Below are 23,656 nucleotides of genomic sequence, written 5' to 3'. Positions count from 1 at the left end.
ATCAGTCTTGTGTAAGCATGTATTTAGTTCATAGTTTTTGTGGGGCAGACACAGCAACTGGAGACAATTTGTCAAAATGCTTGACAACATGATAATACCAAACAGCATGTGTTGTAGTAGAGAGAAGCACCAGTGCAGTCAGTGTTTTTTAAGATATCTAGGTCAGTGTGGCTGTGTTCAAGAACCATCTACTCCAGACTTTGGTGACAAGTGGTCTCATCGAACCTTTAGCAAGCGGGCTGGGATATGTACATTCTCTCCAGTGCTTTGACCTGGAAAGCACATCTAGCCAGCTCAAGCGACTCACTGGCATTCTCTCAGTGGTGAGTTACGAAGGCTAACATAGCACTGGAAGCTGGTGACAGAACATCTCAGAGCAACGAAAGGCAAGATAAGAAAAATGTCAGTGAGTTCTAACTGGTTCTTCCCTAACGGATACAGAAGAAATAAGAAAAACATTGCAGATTCCGCAAAAAATCTAAAATCACCTTAGAATGCAAGCATTCCTTCACTGGTCACAAGCTGCTCACAAAATGTACTGTATAGGCAAAGGGTCCCACCACGTGCAGTTGTAAATCTTGTGCCCTGGACTGATGAGTCCCAATAACATGAACGTTTGTACAACTGCAAGTACCAGTAGGCTGCCTCGTCCGATGTCTTGGCCTCCTCTTGTTCTGAATGCAGGACTGTGCAGGAGAGAGCAAAGTGGTCCATCTTCACCATGGAGCTCAACCAGAAAATGTCACTGTCCTGCATGAATCACTGAAGATTAGCTTTCCAGGTGCTTGTACATCATAGAAAGGCACAGATCTTCTCCAGCTCACGCGGGTTCCAGTTGCTGAGGAACTGCAGCTCTTTTTTCCCTTCTTCTGTACGAGCTGAAACACAGAATTGTTAAAAACATGAGATGAAACAGCCACCAGTGTATCTTGACTACTTCTCATCAGTTTATGCATGACAGACTAGGCATCAACCTAATGCTGGGTAGAACTATCATAATAGGATTATTCCCTGGGGGAGCTCCTATGTACCAGAAGTTACCCACTATTGCTACTATTACTGCTACTTTGACGACTAACACTACAATTTCAAGGGGTTGTTGCTACACAGACCCAGTATGCAAGGCAGTGTTGATAGCATTTACATGACTTACCTTTCTCGTGCTGAAGCCAGTTGCGCTCAATGTAGTACTGATAACAACTTTCAAACTCCCGCTCGTCGTAGTTTGGAACCTGGATAGGGACAAAAGGGTCCAGCGTCTCAAATCCTGCCTGTTGGGAGACACAATGAAGACACCCCAGTGAGAGTACAGTCAACAATATCAGAATGCAGTCTTCAGTACAGGAAGCGCTATAGTTGCGTGCAGCCCATCTGACCATCCACTACCAGCATATGGACACATGTGGCACTTCCTGTCTTAACAGAATGTAAGTGTCTCACCAATCATGATCAAGTCATGGAAAAAAGGATAAAATACTTTGGTTTTACCAGTTCGCACTTGCAGACTTCCCTTATTAGAGCTGTCATGTACTGAGAGAATATCAAAAATAAAGATGCTCAGACCAACAATCTTGTAAACTAGTCCTATCAATCAATCAAATATTTGCAGCCTGCAAACACATCAGCAGCAAGTTTAGACAAAAAAAAAAATGCCTTACTGCATGGGTGTTGAATTTAATAAAATATCTACTTGTCCATGGGACAGTTTGCTTCTTAAGTCTACCTGTCCGGCACATAGTGCGGCAACACATTATGCAACAACCTCATTATGGAAGAGCTCTTATAATAGCCTCTCTGATTATGCCAGTGCCGCTACTATAGTAGGGCTAGAATACTTGAAATTTCAATCCCAACCATAGCAATTTCCTTATTTTGCCACCTTTATGCAGATCTACATACTGGGGCTGCAGGAAGCAGTTAGCAACAGTACCAGGGCTAGAATGCCTTTGAGTCTGCAAACCTACTAACTTGCATGTTTTAAGGATTTTCAACAGCTCTTCTTTAATCTTTTCCCATAATGAGAAATGTTGGAAATTTACTCCAGACAATGGCAGAAGTAGAAATTCTTCCAGGGTTGAGAAAAAAAGAGGTTAGAGGGAAAGTGAACTTGTAAACGCTCAATAGATTTTCACAGGAGCAAATCTACACATGCATATTTGCTTGCACTAAATTACAGTTCACAAATATTTTCTAGGAGTACGGTTTCCTAGTCTACTTTTTTTTGCCAGTGTTTGTTACAATGGGGAGGGCCTGGCAACTCCCACAACAATAAAGTGTTACAAAAGTCATGTCAAAACAAGACACACAATGACAAAACCAAAAGACTCATAAAAAAATGCTGAATCGGTTGGCTTTGCCAGTGCTTGTTTATTTTCATGCTTTCCATAATCTTGTTGAAAATGGTAACACTTACTTTCCATTAGGAATAATTTTTGGAAATACTAGCATTTTACTAAATGATGCTTCAAAGAAGTAGCACCTAAAATTTCATAGTGGCAAAAAGTTTTTTTCTACTTAAATTTTTTTCTGAACGTTTTATTTTGAAAGCAAAGAATCATCACTCTTGCTTACAAGTTTCTGTAAACATTTGCATCTAATCAGAGAGCATTCTGGGAGGATTATATTTAGTCTCATATTGCTACATTTTTCAAACGTATGTACACTTTTTTTTTTTCACTGGAACCACTGTCAGTAGTGCAATGTGACCTTAAACGTTTATTTACAGCGCTCACCCTAATAATAAAGACTTTTCATTAATGAACCATAAATACAAGTTCAACCAGCATTAACATAAGAACACACATATTACCTCAACTGCAGACAAAGGGGGGGGGGGGTTGGGCCTACTTGTCCAAAAGACAAAATAAATATGAAACTTGTTGCCCTTGACCCCCAAAAAATATGTCTCAGGTGTTGGGCAATAGGAATTCCACATCCCTGCCTAGTGCCTAGGTCCCAGGCCCAAGGAGGAGGGGGCATTTGTATCTAATTTATTGAGCTAGGACTTGTGTTGGCGTAGCTGGGGATGGCTCAGGCACAGAAGTCTGCCAGAGCCCTTTATGTGAAGAAATGGAAAGTGAATTGGTAGACTGGGAGAGGCAGAAAGCATGATCCTATATATGGAATACAGGAGTGATAGCACATAGAGGGTTTGGGACACAATAACTGACGCCCCACGGCAAAGAGACAAAGAAGACAGACTTCCATGATCTAGCGAGGGAGAAGTTTGAGAGACTGATAGTATGAACCTAAATATACAGAAGCCATTGCCTGAAAATGAGAGCACAGTACCTACATAGGCACAACGTTTAGGATAAGATGTGATGAAAGCAACATTCAACAGTTACAAGACGTCCTGGTCTAAGGGTAAATATGGCAGATAATAACTACAGTGAGTTCTGAACTGAATGACTACCACCCCAACACTGAATATGGTAGAAGGTAAAGATAAGCTAGATAAGTATACTGACTCTCTGGCCTGCCACCACAAGAGCGCCCCCCATTTAATACTAGTAAATACACTGTAACCTCTCAGATGTTGCCTGAACCCAGACCTTTTTGTCCTATTGTTGGCTGGTATTGCTCTACCATCTGCATCACTTTCTGTAATCATAGATGGAAGCTCTGCACCTCTAAACTGTTATGAATTGTGCCTGTTTATGGAAATAGCAGCAAAGGGGACAAGATTCAGACATGATATGTTACCATCCCAACAGGCAGGAGATGCTATTTAATTAACAAATTATATAATCTCCTGCTTCAAGTCCGGACATTGTGTAAGTTGTTTTAAGTCAACAAAAAATTAATAAAAATATTGTTTAAAAATAGACCAGACAGTGCACTACATAATCTGTTATTGTAGTTATTATTTAGCTCTCACCTGCAGATGAAGTTTAGCTGTGTGTTGTTGAATACCAATATTATTTTAAAGCAGCACTTACAGTGGGCTATGTGCCAGCCCACAGTTCACTACTGGTTAGCTTTCTTATTTATATCATTTGCTTGGTTCCTACTTGATGGTTTTCCTTCCTCTTCTTGCGTTTGTCTCTCTCGTGGAGAATAACGTCATTACCATTCTTTTGACTGAATGACTTGTAGCCTTCCAAAGCTCCACCTCGTGGAACTACTTTTTTCTTTAGCACTCATGGTATTGTGGTTCTTTTTCTGCTCTCTCCCCATTCACATCCCTGCCTCCTCCGCTGTCCAAGTTCCTCCCAATCCCCCAAATCTGTTGCTTTTACACCTCTCCTCCATTTTGCCTGCTTGACTCCTCCACTTTTGCTGCACACCCTGCCTTTCACATCCCATGTTTTAAACCTCCCTCTATATCCTCCACGTCCATGTGTCCCCTTTGCTACTCTCTCTCTGCTTTGCCGCTACTTCTCTACCTTGCGCCTTCGTCTCTAAGCAGAGGGAGCAGCTACAGCGATCTCGACTTGAGAGGATGAGGATGACCTTGCTTGTCGGCAGGCTTGGCCCTGCCCAAGAGAGGTACCTTTGCTTGCATTGCAGCACTACTACAGCTCCCAGGCTTCCAGCTTCTCCACCAGCCGCGGCCTCGTTGGCGAAAGGCAGCTTCTGGCCCGCAGATTATCAAGACCCATAGTTTCTCCCGGTGACCCCCCTGGACATCCTCCTTTTTTGACCCGAAACATGGGAAATCATAGTTCATGCTTATGTGAAATGATGGCATAGAGTGTCAGCGTGTTTTTAAAATAAGTCTGTAGTTTGTTTCTCCACCTGAGAATACGTGGGTGGATAGATAGTCAGTCTGTGGTTGGCACAATTTTATGGGCCCGAGTCACAACGCTATTGACTTTCAGACATTGTTATTACAGTTCTAATAAGTGGACTTTTCGGAATTGTATCATCATTAGAACAAACAGATGTGTAAAATCCACCAGTTTATGGATAAGGGCTGGAAAGGGGGCTTTCCACAGCCAAGATATTTCCAAAAAAGGTGGTGGTAGCTCAGTTTCAGGGCTGGGAACTGCACAGCCCCAAATTTCATGAAGTGTAGAGGGTGGTTTCTCCATTGGGACTAATATTATGGCAGAGGAGGAAAATAAGATAAAAGAGGTAAATGTGGAAATACACATTCCTGCTAAACTTAGTCGTGCAGATTTTCCGCCTATTGGCCAATCCGTGTCACTAGGTGGAAATTAGCTTTATTGGTAATATTTGTAACTTGTAGCTATATGGTTTAATTGATTAAAAGATTATCATAGTATGTTTTGATTGCTATTGCAGGATACAATAACAACATTCTACCTGATGAAGGACCACTGTATGATCTGCAATTCTTTGGGGCCATTAACATATGCATGCATGAAAATTGTGTGTAATTTGGAATCAAGAATTATTAGATGTGTTTTGAATAAGGTTATCCAACGGAGAGACCTTTCAGCAGTAAAACAATATAACAAACATATTATTAAGACGTGAAGCATGGATTCATATATTGAGACAATTAGCATATACTGCCTTTAACTCAAGGAAATAGGGATGGAGAGTCCGACACCTACACTGTTGCAGATTTCTAAAACTATGTCTTTTACTTTTTGTGATTACTGTAAAAGCTGTACATCTACTCCATGAAGAAGTCATCTCTTACTCCTCATTTCTCATCTCAATTTGGAATTTTCCGTAGCCATCTGGATGACTGCATTGCAGAAGGCCTGAGGTTAAGGTGGTGAAACAGACTTGCTGCACATTTTGTTCTCATATGGAGATTCTACTCACCGACTCTATTCCCATTATTTAAGTGTGCCTTCTCTTCTGAAGAATCATTTTCTTGATCCTCATTTGGAGTGTGTTGCCTTTCGCGATCTTTGATGGTGCCTCATGTCCCGGAATAGGTTAGAGGCTTTTCTCAGCCAGGTAATATAATTTAATCTTAGTAATGCTCAGCTAAACAATCATCCAAGCTGTTTCCAATATTTCTTATAAAGTCACCGGCTTTTGCAATTTCACAGCTGACAATTGTGGTGCTGGAAAATCCTACCTTGACTGCAAGATGTTTCTGAAGATGTGCAATCCTCATTATTTGTGGTTTTGTGTTATATAAAAAATCACTTGTAAGTGATAGTTTCCAGAAGGGAGGTAGGGCTAAGGTGCAGAGATCAAGACTTTAAGGCAGGTTCAGACATCATACTTTTTTGTGTACCTCAAACCGTTGATTATTAAGTTGCGATATATACGCTTTGTAAGGAATCCCCTGGTAGTCATCGCCATGACACCTATTTTATGGACTCTAATGTTATCTTTATCAAATAGGCCTTGACAGATCCTGAAGTTAATTATGAATTGAATTATGGAAGAGTCCCTTCACCCACACATTATTAAACACAACTGCACGTTCTCTCTACAATCTGCTCCTCACTAGGAACGAGAGTGATATTGGAAAATAACTATAAAGACGGCGCAAAGGGCGAGGTCATTTGTGGAGCATCAGTGGTTTTGTAAAGGGTCTAAGCCCTGCTTTGCCATACTATTGGCATACTGTGTGCTATGAAAGCGCCAACCATACCAATTACTGACACTCCCATGGTAAACAGCAACACTAAAAACTTTCATACCAACAAGTTAAACTTTCCCAACTTAACTACATAAAGATAGAAACAATGCACTGGATGGAACTTGCAAGTGGCATTCAATTAGTCACTTTTCAATTAATATCATAAGTACAAGCTGTTAAAATATTGTGTCATACTCTATTGAAACATCCAGAATACGTGCTTCATTATAAATCAGGATGAACTGACATGGCTTTCAGACACAATTTAAATTATTTCAATACGACTATTATTGTTGAGTCTGCTGGTTTCAGATATCTTTCCCAGAGCGCTTACACGTCAGTTTTCATTGCTCACCTTTCCCAGTAGCTCATGAGGGAGATATGCGGAGACGGGCATGAAAAGGGATCCAGTCTGGGCCACAGTCATCACTATGGCACCTCCGTTCTAAAAAACAACAGCAAAGCCACTTAATATATTATTCAGCCAAGAGCCAAAACGGTATATGAATCGGTTGTAATTATGCTTTCTTCCTTGCCCATTCTCCCAAGGGAGTACCATCACTTATGTTTCTCTCATAGATGATAGTCCTGAATCCTTTATTTTTAATTAGAAGACAAGAGTAGGCAGCCATTTGGCTGATATAGCATTTGCATGCAACGTAGACACAAGCCTCTCCATGGCCCAGAACAAAGCTATGCAGAACTGGAGTAGGGTCCACACATCTCAGATGCTTCCATTAGGAGTTCCTGCTGCATCAGACGTGCCTTTATATGGTTTGATAGCAGGTCGTGCTGGCTTCCTCACCCTTCTCATAAGTGCCTGCATTCGTCCATTCGTTGATCAACCATTGTAGAAGAACATGCATACAGTCACTCCTCTCACAGCAGCCATTTATTCAATCGTAGGTGTAACAGGAGTTTTCAGAAGCCCATTGATGTCAAACTCACCCAGTCATTGTGCACCATCTTCCTCAGGTTATGGACCAGCGTCAGCTCTTCCGACGCAACCTAGTGGCAGAGGAGCAAGTCGCATGCTTTGAGAACAAATGACTTAAATACCTAGTGTACGTTTCAGGAAGTTGTTATTCACGTTCTAGGTTTTAACATAGAATAGTGGCTCAACATTAAAAAAAAAAACGAGAATTGGACTGTCAATTCATGTGAAAGGGATCTGGTGGACTAGACAATTAACATACAATATCATACTTCCAAACTTATGCTGAGACAATAACAGTTTGCACTGTGCGCAGTAAACATAACCCTTTTATGCACCCAATATGGCTGATTGTTTGTTTTAATGCACGCAACCGGTAGATGAAGAATAGAGAGTTTCAGATTTAAGAGTCATACATGAATTATAAACTATCAAAACACTTGCCACATACTGAAACCATGCAGAAGGCAATTGTCATGTATGTAGTAACTCAGTCTATTTCTCAACTGAATTTTTTTCTAAGACAGGTACAATCAGTATCGGCTAATTACAATTACAAAGCATCAAGAAACCACTTGGTTTAATGGCTATTCTTATTAATACAGTCATGCAGAGTATTACGTTTGGAGCCATGTAAGTTTCCATAACATGACAAGGGAAGATGTTCCCCAACTGAATCGAAGAGGACCAGAAGAAATGTTGAACGTTTCTCTTCTTTGATATGTTTTTCTATAAGCTGATTCTCCTAATATGTAGTATGGCAAATGCAATAGAACCTCCAGCTCATCCCCAAATCTGTACCAAAGCTCTGACTCCTAGCATGGACTGCTATATATATAAAATTACTTTTCCCTGAACACCTGATTGCAGGAGTAGAGTTGTACGTTAGCAGTTATAAGTATCTCTTACAACACAAAATGTGAATTTGGCAGTAGGATGAGACAGCGCGACATTAAGTATGTTCCTTTAAAGTCTGATTAAACCCAGAAAAGGTTCCCTCCTTTGCATTCATAACGTACTTGATTTAATCACCTAATCAAAAAGTTGTTTGAGAGTCCCACTATGAGTACTGTGATGTAAAGCAGAGTAGCATCAGTGCAGGAGATGAAGTATAGACTATTGGTGGAGATTATACATAGAAAGGGAACATTTAAGGTTAACATTCAGAAGGCCGACAACAACAAAAAAGAGAGTTAACAAAAAAGCAGTTTATTAAAAGAACGGAAGCTTGTTTAACGACAATTCAGTCGCAGCCAGACGGTGCGCCTCAACTCAACAGAACCACATCTTGTGAGGTATCCAGCTACCATTCTAAGGTAGGTACATCAGAGGGGCAAGCACCAACGAGGCAAAGTAGGAACTGGGAACGAGGAGGAGGGAACATACGAAGGGTACAAATGTGACATGGAGTGGATAATGGGGAACTGCATGGCACCACATGAACAGAGATTACAACACATCTTTCCTCGTTGGGAAAATGGATAATATTAAAACTAGTAACAAGATCACTGGGCTGGATCAACAGCCAAAGCACCATCGCACATGGTCGTCTTTTAGGGGTCACAGCTGTGACACCTGGCTTGCACCTTGCAACCCCTGACACTGCCTTTGCTACCTCTGGCCTCACAGGGGGCAAAATCAGGGCCAGGAACACAAAGACAGCTCCACTTTCCTTGTTGTCTGTCAATTTTTTTGATTACAATAAGAGAGAATAATATTTTATTATTCACTATTAGGTTAAAAAAATGAATTACAATTTGCTGGAATATCACCCTCCCTGCCAGCTGAGGCAAGTAAAAAAGGATTTTAAATGTAAGTTGTGTGGCTGCTTGCGGATTAGGATGCATTTGTGAGAGCAAGTGTGTGTATGTGTAAATTTGTGTGTATGTGTAAGCATGCAAGTGTGAGTGGAAGTAAAAAACTAAAAGTTAAATGGCGAGTGATATCACCTCCACTACCCCTGACATTTTAGCGTATTGATGTTCATGCCATCACACCTTTAAGGTTTCTCAGGCATGCCCTAGGTCCTCTTAACTCATTCCAGGAGGTCCACAGCAAAAGAGTTAAAAAAACAAGTAGTTCACTTTGAAGAACGAAGTCACCATTGGTAAGACAACGTTCGCAGTGAGCCCGCACCTCAACGTAACAGATCCAAAGCTCGTCACCAGAAAATCTTTAAAGGTTGGGAAGGGAGAGGAAGGAACACACTAAGAGAAGGGAAAGGTGATAGAGAAGGGATTTAGGGGAGCTTGTAGCATCACAAGAGACCATATTACAACACGCAATACTGAACAGAGTGGGGCTAGGTGAAACTCTTGGAGTTTCTGCATAAACAAAGGCAGGGCAGCTTGTTGAGAATGGGCCATTGGAGGCGACTAGTACCTGATCATTAAGTCTATGAGACACCTGTTGCAAATAGAATATTGGAGCAAGGCTCTATAGTGCCAAGAACCACACAGAGGCCCTGCAGGACCATAAGTAAACATACATATCATGATTTTGTCAATGTTTATTCTTTCCAAAATCCTTTTCCCACTCTACTCAGCTGTCCTATCCTGATCTACTGTCTAGCGATTCGCTTCACACATTGCGGTCATTCACCTCCCAAATATTCCCAATCCAGAGTACTGCCTTGCCACTTCATTATCCCAGTAGCTTCTGCCTTCCAGACCATTTTGCCATTTGAAGTTGTTCGACCCCGAAAGCTCCTGCCACACTCATCCTCACATCCAGTTCCACTGCCCCACTTGGCCTTCTGCCTGTCCGTTAACTTGTCAACTCTAAGGTATGCTATCTTCCCTTCCACTATTGCACTTTATTGCACCGGTGTTTCTTGCCCAACACCAGTGCTTTGCGGCAACCACCCCATACCTGCAGGTGGTGGATCTGCAAGTCATGGAGGATATGTTTATGAGTTGCCAGGTTTTTACTACCATGCCACAGCATGCACATTAAGTGATCGACTGTCAATGCATCAAAATGAATGTGCAATTTTAGTGTCTTTTTACAACAGGCTTTCTTTATTCAAGTGTACTATGATTCATTCTCTTGTAGATATTCTGCAAGTCAGAGATTGTATCACAATATTTTGTACAAAATGAAGCAGCGACAAAAATAAAAAGTAAACTTAGTTGCTGGGTTAGTTTTAGTTGATCTACATACCGGACTTCTGTCCTCTTTTTTCAGGGATGTCTTTCCCCAGAGAGCGTTCACACCATCTATGGTCACAAGCATCCTGAAGGAGCCGAGGGGAACCTGTCTCTTCAGTTCCTTTAACACTACTCCAACGACATCAGTGGCACTTTTCACTCTTGTCAAACCCTTTGCATGCATAAGGAGAAGGGAAAGAAACAGGAGCAGTTACTCCTAAAGCATTTTTTTTTTTTTTAACATGGCTATCAACAGTGAAGGAAGAACGCAACATAGGATAAGGAATAGACAACTTCATTTTACATCCAACCTTCTGTCTTTCTGGGTTACCAAAACACTGGATATGATGAGTTAGACAAGAAATAACTATGACTCCGATTCTCTACTCATCTTAGTGTGATTACGCTGTTTTAATGGGTAGAGAAAGGTTCACCTTGGCTTTGCTTCATTCAACACCAGTTTCATAGACTAGATGTAGCTTAAGAAATGCACACTTCAGGGCTAAGCTGCTATTTACTACACTTGCACCATCAGGGAGTTATTCAAGTGCCCCTTTTCTGGGTATTGCTATGAGGCACCTTGTTAGATACCAGATATTCTAATAGTTCAATATACTAAATTATTATTAAACCTTTTTTCCCCACACTCCTTCCCACTACACTTTACATAGACACATCAAACTATCTGGGCACCAGTTAATGTAATAAGAGGTATCGTGCTGCTGACGAAAGCTGTAGGTTCTTTAACAAAAGTAGCTTGACCCCCCCCCCACCCAGACACACACGTGAAAGGAAATTTTACCCTCCAACCGGTTTTTAACCTTAGTAGTAGGAAGAATCAAATAAAATTTGTTCATCTAAACATTAAGAAATGTTGACTGTGATAATGGTAATTCACTGGCTCATATCTACAGATACCTTAGGATGGTATAAAAACACCATGCAAAATGTGCATGCTTAACATTATCAGACATCCTCTAAACTTTCTTGAACCTCTGTCTAAAAGCTATCACTTGTAGTCCCAGCTCTCAAACCACGGTCAGGAGCTATCCTGATGATGAATTGTGCCAGGCAGCTAGGTGGGTTAGTGTGGAACCCTTTAAATACTGTAATCACGCTAGTTCTGTACAGGGTCCTGACCATCACTATTTTCAATCGCATATCCTTTCAGTACCAACAGTGATGTACATATTAGTGCACTCCAGCAGGAAGCCGACCGATCAGTAGAGGCCCACCATCCTAGATGGATATTCAGACAACTGCAAACTTTGGATGCTTGTACATTCTTGGCAAAAGAAGTAGAACTTGCTTTCCCTTACCTGGTCTACGACTTCACCTAGTGGTCTCCCTTCCTCGGTCGATTCCCGTTTGCTCCATGTATACTTCTGCTGTGTTAACACCTGAACCAGATACAAGATAAATAAATAAATATTTCAGGTAAAGTGCCCACGCTGGGTAGCAGACTGAAGATAGAGGCAATTTGTCATCTCCCTAACATCAGTAAAGAAAATAAAAAAGTTTTGAAATTTCTGATGCAACTTTAACATTAAATGAAAACCATACTGGATAATCTGAAAGTAAAATACCACACAATGATCCACCAGCATGCCTCAAACGCTCCTTGCAATAGCTACTTCTAGAGTATGTAAACTTTAAAGGTCTTGCCAAGCCATTGGTTGTGACTGCTCCTGATACACAAGCACCTGAAGGTGATTTACAATTATGTGATTCTTAAAAACATTTTATGTTACAGTCTCGACTGATCTATACGCTCCCACAGATGAGCAAAAAGGGAAACAGGGACAACCTGGCGTTGAACTGTGAAGTCATGAAGATGTTGAAAGTTAGCTGTTTAATACGCCAGGGAGTAAAAAGTGGTAAAAACGAATGTGCAATTATTACATAGATTTTTCATCCATAACAATGACTCTAGATCATGACAAGCACATGCCTGAAGCATCAAATAACCCAGGGACCTGGTTGCAGGAGGTGAGTGCCCTTGAGGGCTTCTCTCGATGGGACACTGTAGGTATCACCGTGATTGATTTGTGGTCCGGCAACGTCATGCAGACCTTCCAGGAGCTCCAACAGGGGTACACACAGTCCAACACACAGTTCCATAAATATTTATAGTTAAGGCATGCATTGAGAACACACATACCTGAGTCTACGCATATACCTACATTTAGTCCTATGGAGGCAAAGGGAGTGATGAGAGCAGTGGTCCTACTGGGGGTGATGGAAGGGTTCCCGAGCAGATAGGATTTTGCTGAGCACTGCTCTTCTGTTTGCCAAACAAGGAATTGCAGCGCAATGGATGGTGAGTAGATTGCCATCGCTTTTGAAGTGGCGACGAGGATTGGACTGGTGCGCCCAAATGGAGAGATCTGTGTATGTGGTGCAAGGCTGCCCGCAGAGGCATATCAGGATCTGGTCCAAATGGATGGGAGACTCTCGGTTGGAAGCAGAAGTGTAATACCTTACAAAAAGATGTGTAATGCTGATCTGAATGATAATTCTTATGTGATGCAAAGGGGGGACTCACTGGGTGAACAGAGGACAGGAACATTCAATCAGACCTGCATTGTGACAAGCTATGTTATGTATAAAAGAATAAAAAAAAAAAATGGTTAACAAAAAACCCAAAAGGCTCCTACTCACCCGATTCAAAAAGCGTTCATTGGTGATCTTGAAATTCTTAAGCCAGGTGGATGCTTCCAAAGGCTGATCAAAGCGGTCCTTGTGATAGGACGACGGCAAGAGCTCTTTGCAATTCTTCACCAGAATATGAGCTGCAATAACACAACATACTAAATAAAACACCACCCCACATGGGTCTTTATTCTTGTCTGAATCATCATCCATGCCACCACAGGTCTTGATAACTCAACCCAGGGGCAACACATATGCTGGGCGCTTCCTGTGAAGCAGGACTGCACAAGGGCTGTACCTTTTGATACATAAATATGGACAGCCAGGTACCGGTTGCCTGCTGTATTCTTTTTTCGATAGGTATGAGTTTTTGGAGATACAAATACATTTTGGTATAGCAGGAGAACCTAGGAATATTAATAATAATTTAACAGGCCTTGCATGGAAAAGAGGAGGCCACAAAATGTCTTTCCTACTATAGATTTTCTCAGCCAATCAGAGACCAGTAAAAATAAGAGTTTTTCACAGGCAAGTGATCTACCAACTGTATATTAAAGGTCTCTTATTGGACAGACAGGATGGGATTGTTTAATAGGCTACTAGAATGAGACTGTATTTTCTCTCGCCACCATTTGATACATAGTGCTCCGACTTATCAGTGTGACTGAAAACTGCTTCATTTGGCATCTATGTATACCTAAAGTGTATCGGAGAGCTCTGAAGCAGGCACATAAACTGGGACATTAGCAATAAATAAAATGTTTATAAAAACACATCAATCCAATTTGGATGCTTGAGACCTTAACTGAAAACCCTAATGGAAAAAAAACTCTACATTTTTTCAACTTGCACGCTTCTTCCCTTTTTATTTTAATTTCTAGTATTTTCTTACTAAATGCCTATGTTGTTATAACTAAAAACATTCACTCTTTAAAGGAAAGGTACCTGACCCCTTTTAAACTGAAAGGATAGGGACTGCCATTTATTGTACTTGTATACAGCTACATGCCGGGTATCTCAAAGCTGTAGCTAAAGTTTTGATGTATTTTTTCTAAGACGCTTGGAGTCAAGCTCTGAAGCCTGTTGGATGATTTGTGGCTTTTAGAGAGTGGATGCAAACGACAAAGACAGAGATACCCCTTTTGGAGAAATATTGGCATAAAAGTTATCCACAAAAAGGGTTTTGAGAATGTTACAAATTTCACATTAAATGCTCAGTCAGAAAATAATATATATGTGGAATTGAGAGCACAGAATGGGATGGTGGTGATAACAGGTTCAGTTTCTGCTTGACTTACAATAAAAAAGAAATATCTTACCATCAGGAACTTGCAATAATAGCCAGTCTTGCCGGGCACAATAATGAATAGTGTGGCACAAAGTAAGGGATTTTCCAGTGCCTCTTTGCCCATCTTGATGCAAACTGTCAAGGAAAAGCTTGTCAAAGTGTAGAATTGCAAGTCAAAGGAGAAACAATTGGGCCTACTCTTATACCTTTATTCCAATGGATGGTTGTAAAATGCATGGAGTTAAACTCACATGGTCACTTCCTTCTATTCTGGTGATACTGATTTATATCCAATCAGGGTTATCTGTCCACTACAACAACACACTCAATAACAACGATATCAGTCTTGAATTGGCAAGGATGAGTTGAATGGGAACTCATACCAAACTGCGCTTTCACTCTTTACGTTTTACATGGCGATCAGACTTTTTGCATTAAGGAAGCTTGCACTTATGAAGAAAAAGAAGCTTTGACTGCTTCTGCATGTGCTTGTTCTGCTGATGACAGACACAGGGCAGTGTTGCCTTTTTTATCCCAGTGTGGAGGAAGCTTGCTCAGCAGCTATCAGTGTTAGTGTAGCTGGAAGCTTTCTCTTCTTCTTCTGGTCTGGCAGGGGGACTGTTGCTGCTTGTGTCTACGTAGTGGAAGCCTGCATAACTCTTGCCTGTGATGTAGCAGCAGCATAGCTCTCAATGCTGCTGCACTGAGGCCAACGAAAAAGAGGTCCACTACACCAAATATGTGGCAATCTTTTGCTATCCAACCAAGGATCATTTTCCTTTCTTGCAATAAGGACCATTTCACTCTTGCTGTGTCACCATCCTGTGCCGCCCCTTTGTTTGAGGGAAGCTCACCCTGTGGCTGTTGCAAGTGATGTACCAGTTCAATAGGTCTGAGTGAAGCTCTCTTAAAATGTGTTATTCTAAACATATGCTATTTGAAATGTAGACATACCTATTGCACAATATTCATATGACTAAGAAGAAAACGATTGCCCCAATGTGACCTACAACAGAGAGAAGGGGCTAGAGGTGGCCCAGCGAGGCTGTGTGTATGTGTGTGGTTTGCTTAAGTGGTGGCAGGGAGTCCCATCCGCTTGCTGCAAGGGATAATGGCCAGCCAGACTTCCAATTGGTCTAACACCCCCACAGTAATTAATAGTCTTTGAACGTTTTGTTCTTAAGATAACTTCAAATTACAAGCACAAGCTTAAAGGATATCCGGGCCACTTAAAGGATTACCAGTTATCTCAATGACCCATCGGCTTGCAGATCATACTATCATGCATATTTACTGTCTCAAAGGTACCTTCCCTTTACAGAGGTGAGTGCCCAGCGGAACATCGAAAAGAAAGAATTACGTGAAGGATACAAATAACGTAGCGGACAGCTGGGTGGGAGAAATCTGTGTTTTTGATGCAGCTGATGATTTCAAGAGCAGGCCTCCGCACCATAAGGCAGGCTTCATTGAAGGTCTTTACCTGAAGAAACACAGAAAGCGACTGTAAAATATTGGTCTGGTACTTCCAAATGGCTTTTAGCAATCCATACAGGATGCAATTGCTCTCTACGTAAACTCTTGACTGTGACAGGTCCATCAGCAGAAAGACTCCAAAGGATCGACACTCAACAACTACTGGCTCTGCAGACTGGGTCCTGCTCATAATACTACGCATCCCAAAAAGGACTTGCCATCTGATCTTTCACTCAGCATTCCCCTCCACACTTGGCACAGTGATTTAAATACAGTTTTTTTGTCATAGTTGGATTTCACAGGTCTAAAGACATTTCTGAACTAACTAATCTAAAATATGCATGTTCTGATTTCACTCTGGTCCACTCACACAAAATGTGCGTACTCAAATCATGTCAGCTAAGCCTTTGGACAGTCTGATGCTTCTACGGAGGCATATTTTATTCAGAGTTCCAGGCTTTTATGATCAAGGATTGGCTGTTAGTAATGTTTGGCTGGTCATAGGCAACTCTATCTTGTCATTGCGAATGACCTAAATAGCGTTCCTACACTTAAAAAGTGCAACGGCTTGTCTAGTGTACCACAGAAGTTATGCCATTGGACCATAACCTTCCGTAGCTCTGCAACAGCTTTCAGACCTGCAATATAGGAGCAGCATCATGGGATTTTAAACCGTGTAAAAACACAATTCCACTTTTGCATAATGGACTAACCCAATTAACTCCTCATAATTCCACCTCAGTCTGGTTGTGAGCCTTTAGCAGACTCTATCAAGAACCAACTTACGCTCAGCGTATACTCGCCAAAGTATCCCATGACAGAAAAAACTTCAGAGGAAAGACCCTGTAGGTTGCCACTAGCAGCTTCCTTTCGACTGAACCCTTTTCGCCCAGTGGATTAAACCAGAAGCACCACCTTGACTTCACATGACATTAAGCACCTGCTTTTGGAAGCGTCTGGGAAGTCCCCCGGGAAATAGTCTCTTTATTTCCTCCGCTGGGATGCTGTAGTGCTGACCTCTGTGCTCCTCTCCATGCTGCGCCTGTAGCAAAAAAAAAAAATTAAAAAAAAAAAAAAAATCTCTCTCAAAGTGATTTACAGACCTCAAACCAAAAAACTGGATTTGAGAAGGGGCTTGTCATCTCCAACAAAAGTGGTACATATTATTTCAGTCTCTCGTTCCCAGACATTTTTCAGGGTGCTTAATACAATGAACGATCAAAATGATGCAACCTGCAAACCCTGTTCTACTTATGAACATTAGAACCTGATCATTTTTGTGAAACCATGTTGTATTTCCCAAAAAGATTAAATATTTCACACAAACATGTTGTATTGCTTCCACAATAAAATTGTGAATTCACATTTGTCAATATTCCTCAATCTGTGTACTTCTAAAGCAAGTATATTTCAACCTTAAGCTGTATGAGGTTTCACCGTCCAATCATAATTTCAGAGATCTGGATTCTAGTAATCCATGCAAATCTAACACAATAACAACTTTAAGCAAAGACACTAAACATCACCTTTCCTTACTTTACCCACTAGTGCTCAACATTTCTTCCACATTTATTAGATTTTGTGGCTCCTATCTGTTCTCAGTTTCCATTCTTCTGTAGCCAAAGTGTCAGTTTAATAATTTCTTTTGTGTTCACAAGCATTTATCAGACCAAGACCAATCAAGGTCTGCCCTGCATCAGACATCGGACCTCTACGCAGGCTCAACCCTCCATTTTCACTTCTTTATGATCTGCTGCTACTGTCATTGCTCACAGTATTGCCTATCACTGCCATACTCCGGCCAGCTCTGCACTACAAAACTACTTATACATTTACATTACCTGGAAATACTTTCTTAAATAATCTCAAGAACTCTTAACTCCGATTCCAGGAACCGTAACAGGCTATTCCTATTGCCATTTAAGGTTCTTACACTGTGAGCTTCTAAGAATCTCAGCAAACTTAGGGCCTGATTTAGAAGTTGGCGGACGGGTTACTCCGTCACAACAGCGACTGATATCCTCTCCACCTAAATCTAAATCCCATTATATCCAATGGGATTTAGATTTTGGCAGACGGGATATCCCTCACCGTTGTGACGGAGTAACCCACCCAGCAAGCTCTAAATCAGGCCCAGAGTCTTCGTTATTCTGCATTCACACTTCTTCCAACATGGTTGCGTCCATAGTTGCCTACATTTCTCCAAACACATTACTGTAGGCAAAGTATCTCATTCTTGGTCTCCAGGTTTTTGGGTCTACTCTATTGTTAATTCCTGTCATCTAGGCAGTTTCTGTCATTATAATTTGTTTAATTGACAGAGAGACAGCACACAGAGTGTATTAAAAAACTTAATTACAGAACATGCCATCTTTTAATGATCAGTAAAGCTGTTCATCTTTTCAACCTAACTGCTAAATTCCAGATGACGGACAAACTCATGAGTTTAATCCTACGTCTTTGAAGGAGTAGATCTTCTCATGTGGGGGGGGGTAAATCATGTAGCCCAATACCCAGAACTTATTGTTTGGGGCCTAGAAGAGCAAGCTTTCAAATGTATTTGTTCCAATAGAAAACTGAACCAGGCCCAACTTCCTTCAGCACACACTCTTTAACTGATAGTCTACAGTACCACAGTATGATTGCAGAAAAGAGACCTGTCTGCCACTAAGAGAAGGTTTGCATCCATGTGTATAGGTTGTTTTAAACTGTACGCAGGATTCATTACTTCTCACGTTTTCTATAATAATGCATTAAGCTATATGCTCATTTTGTAGGTGTAATAGTAGTTCCAATATAAAAATATGTATATATTTACAAAATTAATGTTCCCTGATTATATCCAAATATACACAAAAGCAGGACAGCAAGATTTTGATTTACAGCTCCCAAAATAAGCTGTAGAAAAATGTGAAACTTGAAATGAAAACACAAAGAGAATTTGAGAATCAGTATAAAACTATTGTGGCCTTGGTGGCCAACATGAAAATAAATTAGGGACCTCATTCTTAAAGAAAGTAATAAATGTGCACCTTCACGCCTTTGACCTGCCAGGGGCAGATTTAATACTTTCAGGAAGTCACAAGAGTTTGCAGATTAGCCCTGGAAACAGTACTCCTAGGAAACGTTTGTGAATTCCATTTTTGCATGAGCAAATCTACATTCATATATTTGTTCATGTGAAAATCTAAAGGGTGATTACAAATGCACTTGTTTCTTTCTTTTCTCTAGGGAAAAATATGTTCACTCACTGAGAAACTCCTTTTGCCTTCACTCCCACGTTTTTTAATTTATTTATTTATTAGATCACACACTCGACAAAGATTTATTCCTTTGTTTGTCAGGAATAAAATCTAACCTTTTCTAGTATGGGAACAGACATGAGCGTGAGGTCTTACAAGATGTTCTTTGGGAGAGACAGGGAAGCCGCTGTTCTCCAGGAAGTATTCAATAGTCCGCAGTGAATACATGGGGAAAGCTTAGAATTGGACCAAGAGCACCACCATAGGTTGGTTGAGTGATGAGGTTACTCTTAGACATCTGACCAAACGACAGCATTTTAGTGCACCCATCCACTCTTCTGGATCAATGCTGAGGTACCCTGATTGGTATCGGAAAGTCTTCTTGAGGTTACAGACGCTAAACTGAGTTTGGTTTTGCAGGCATGTAATAACAGGAGTGAACCACATTCTCCAGGCACAGCCTATTAGGATAATGCTCTGTTCTGCAACCATGCATTTCACCGTCCTATACCCAGCTCATTAGTTCCAGCCCTCCAGCTATTGTCACTTTGTTTCTGGAGCTGTCTTTGTTCATCTATCACAACAGGTATGTTATTTATTTTTGAAAGTTTATACTGTGTTTCCATACTGTTCCAGCCATTTTACTAATAGGTACACATCTTTATAGTGTATGTTTATTTTGTTTGGGATAAATGAGCACAACTTCTCCTGCAGAAAGGATAATGTTGGCTAACATTTAACTCTGAACAACCAAAATACCTCAGTTGAATGCAACTGCGTGCCACTCGGGGCCAACATTTGAGTGCCTCTGGGTGTCAGTTGTACAATCGGCTGGCTTTTCTGCTTGTAATTAAGTTTTCTTTTCACCCTCCTCAAAACAATGCCATTCTTTTACTTAATTACTTAATCAGTCTCTGTTCTGCGCCCCTCTCCCCCCAAAAAAGTGCATTCCATGTTTACATTTGAGTCGTATTTGCTCATAATCACTTAACTAGGCAAAAACTATATTCTTCACATAACATTCACCCAGCTGAGCCGTTACATACCACAGACACCAAAGGTTTCAAATTCCATTCAGATATTCCAATCTTAAAAAATTGGGAAAAAAATAGCCGTGTCTGGTCCTAGAAGATTGCTGCAGCTTCTACCACTCAGCTGTGTTGGCCAAAGTACATTTTTCTAAAGTGTTTATATGCAGTTAGAGCATAATTAGCACTAGGTTTTACGTTTGCCATTACTCTAACAGTACTAGGGAAGTCTGGCGATAAGGGCCCCCAGTTGTGTCCTATTTATTTTTTCGCATTCCGATATGTTTTTATCTATATTCCTTTTTTTGATTTACTCTGTAGTCGTCCATATTTAATTATCAAACTATGCGAAAATAACGAGATAGCAACTCACCTACTTTCACATTAGTTTAATTTATCTCTTACAGTTTTATTTATCAATTACATTTAGGTGTGAAACGTTCACTTACCCTTAGTTGCCAATAGGATTTAAATGCTGTCTTATAACAAGAAAATGCAGGCCGCCAAGGTGTATTATTCCAAATCAGATTTATTTAAAAGAAATCCATGATGGCCCACAGCAACAGGTTTAGGCGTTCTAACACCTTGCTTACAAAGGGGTTTCAAAGCTATATAAACTCTACTTAAATCACTGATCAGAAAATAACGTAGGCCAAATATGCTTATCACCTACGTAATCTTCATAAGGAAATGGTCTGTCTTTTTGAAAAATCCGATGCGGTCTTTTTTTGTAACCCTGTGCTGTCTATCTCCATCTACCAGGCATGATTCAAAGACTTCAATGTCCAAAAGGAAGATCTACTTTCCACTGCTTACGTTTTTTAAAAGTAAATACTGAAAGACTTGTTTCTGTCTATTCCCAAGTGTAAAAACAGCAAGCATTGAGCACTCAAAGTCTTAAACAGAAACAACCATCATATTAAAATCATTAACATACATATATCAATGTTGATTTCAAGTTGTAACAGTGTGCATCAAATTAAAAAGATTTTTTTAGATGACCGGTTCCATTAATTTAAACAAAGTTCTCCAGAAGCCCCCAAACTGTTTTAGTGAGTGCCACGGATAAACCTGCTGCACACAAGGTTGACACAGCAGGGCAGGTGTTGCTTGGGTTCAATATGTTGGTTATTGGTCAGTTTGTTTTGTTTGCTCCTGAAAATACTTTACACAATTTGTCAAGGACACACATTCAGATCAGCCCATTACTTAGCTGGTCTATCATAAATGACTGTTTTGGTCAGATTTATGTAATAGCACACTAATCTTGGAGAGCTGAAAGCTAATAGTAAAGGCACTGAATTGCAGTATGATGATCTCCCCACAAGTGAATTGCCTCCCAAAACATTACAAGTTGACTCTGCCTCCTAATGGACAGTCTAAAGGAGTCTGATGTTGTACTAGAATCACGATATTCCGGAAACTCACCGGGTCACCCTCGCTGGTTCTGAAGATGGCCCGTGGCATCTCAACTGAGGCTTCGGTCCGGAGTGAGGCCGCAGCATTGGTAATCCATGCCCTGGCAATACCTGGCAGTGCGTGTCTGGACTCATGCTGCAAAGAAGAAGAAAATGCTAAAGATATGTAAATGCTGCTAATTATTTTGTTACCCAATTCACCTAGAGAGAGTTAGTAGCCTCTTAGCTGCTCAAGCTTGCTTTGAAACTATATAGACCTGAAAAGACTGAAGACAAACCGTAAGGGACTTCATGAAATAGACAATCATAGTGAGAGAAGTGTGTCTTTGGTAGTACATCTTGTTTCTGGGCTGCCCAACATTTTTTAAATAAACCATTTGTAGGAAGTTGGCTCTGTATGTGCTATTTCAAAGTAAGGAATAGCATGCACAGAGTCCAAGGGTTCCCCTTAGAGGTAAACTAGTGGTAAAAAGAGATAATACTAATGCTCTATTTTGTGGTAGTGTGGTCGAGCAGTAGGCTTATCCAAGGAGTAGTGTTAAGCATTTGTTGTACATACACATAGACAATAAATGAGGTACACACACTCAGAGACAAATCCAGCCAATAGGTTTTGTTATAGAAAAATATCTTTTCTTAGTTTATTTTAAGAACCACAGGTTCAAATTTAACATGTAATATCTTGTTTGAAAGGTAGTGCAGGTAAGTACATTAGGAACTTTGAATCATTTCAATTGCATGTATACTTTTCAAGTTATTCACAAATAGCTACTTTAAAAGTGGACACAGTGCAATTTTCACAGTTCCTGGGGGAGGTAAGTTTTTGTTAGTTTTACCAGGTAAGTAAGACACTTACAGGGTTCAGTTCTTGGTCCAAGGTAGCCCACCGTTGGGGGTTCAGAGCAACCCCAAAGTTACCACACCAGCAGCTCAGGGCCGGTCAGGTGCAGAGTTCAAAGTGGTGCCCAAAACGCATAGGCTTCAATGGAGAGAAGGGGGTGCCCCGGTTCCGGTCTGCTTGCAGGTAAGTACCCGCGTCTTCGGAGGGCAGACCAGGGGGGTTTTGTAGGGCACCGGGGGGGACACAAGCCCACACAGAAATTTCACCCTCAGCAGCGCGGGGGCGGCCGGGTGCAGTGTAGAAACAAGCGTCGGGTTTTCAATGTTAGTCTATGAGAGACCAAGGGGTCTCTTCAGCGGTGCAGGCAGGCAAGGGGGGCTCCTCGGGGTAGCCACCACCTGGGCAAGGGAGAGGGACTCCTGGGGGTCACTCCTGCACTGAAAGTCCGGTCCTTCAGGTCCTGGGGGCTGCGGGTGCAGGGTCTTTTCCAGGCGTCGGGACTTAGGTTTCAGAGAGTCGCGGTCAGGGGAAGCCTCGGGATTCCCTCTGCAGGCGTCGCTGTGGGGGCTCAGGGGGGACAACTTTTGGTACTCACAGTCGTAGAGTCACCGGAGGGTCCTCCCTGAAGTGTTGGTTCTCCACCAGTCGAGTCGGGGTCGCCGGGTGCAGTGTTGCAAATCTCACGCTTCTTGCGGGGAGATTGCAGGGTTCTTTAAAGCTGCTCCTTTGGATAAAGTTGCAGTCTTTTTGGAGCAGGTCCGCTGTCCTCAGGAGTTTCTTGTCGTCGTCGAAGCAGGGCAGTCCTCAGAGGATTCAGAGGTCGCTGGTCCCTTTGGAAGGCGTCGCTGGAGCAGGATTCTTTGGAAGGCAGGAGACAGGCCGGTGAGTTTCTGGAGCCAAGGCAGTTGGTGTCTTCTGTTCTTCCTCTGCAGGGTTTTTTAGCTAGGCAGTCCTTCTTCTTTGTAGGTTCAGGAAATCTAATTTTCTAGGGTTCAGGGTAGCCCTTAAATACTAAATTTAAGGGCGTGTTTAGGTCTGGGGGGTTAGTAGCCAATGGCTACTAGCCCTGAGGGTGGGTACACCCTCTTTGTGCCTCCTCCCAAGGGGAGGGGGT

The 23,656-nt window shown here is 41.4% G+C and overlaps 1 protein-coding gene across 2 annotated transcripts in view; it reads right to left on the bottom strand.

Annotated features, from left to right (window-relative positions):
* Window positions 1-23,656, bottom strand: part of DAP3 (death associated protein 3) — a 55,650-nt gene continuing 31,994 nt past the window's right edge. For both annotated transcript variants that reach the window (XM_069218462.1, XM_069218460.1), the window contains exons 3-13: window positions 21,712-21,837; window positions 16,954-17,055; window positions 15,912-16,020; window positions 14,572-14,664; window positions 13,262-13,392; window positions 11,920-12,000; window positions 10,614-10,772; window positions 7,466-7,525; window positions 6,873-6,962; window positions 1,154-1,271; window positions 1-878 (exon numbers count right to left, since the gene is read on the bottom strand). In XM_069218462.1, coding sequence (XP_069074563.1) covers window positions 793-878; window positions 1,154-1,271; window positions 6,873-6,962; window positions 7,466-7,525; window positions 10,614-10,772; window positions 11,920-12,000; window positions 13,262-13,392; window positions 14,572-14,664; window positions 15,912-16,020; window positions 16,954-17,055; window positions 21,712-21,837 — 1,155 coding nt within the window. In that variant the 3' untranslated portion in view covers window positions 1-792. The remainder of the gene's footprint in view (window positions 879-1,153; window positions 1,272-6,872; window positions 6,963-7,465; window positions 7,526-10,613; window positions 10,773-11,919; window positions 12,001-13,261; window positions 13,393-14,571; window positions 14,665-15,911; window positions 16,021-16,953; window positions 17,056-21,711; window positions 21,838-23,656) is intronic.

The sequence above is a fragment of the Pleurodeles waltl genome, chromosome 12, assembly GCF_031143425.1.
Source record: "Pleurodeles waltl isolate 20211129_DDA chromosome 12, aPleWal1.hap1.20221129, whole genome shotgun sequence".
NCBI classification, from domain to species: Eukaryota; Metazoa; Chordata; class Amphibia; order Caudata; family Salamandridae; genus Pleurodeles; species Pleurodeles waltl.
This window is presented reverse-complemented; position numbering and strand designations above follow the sequence as displayed.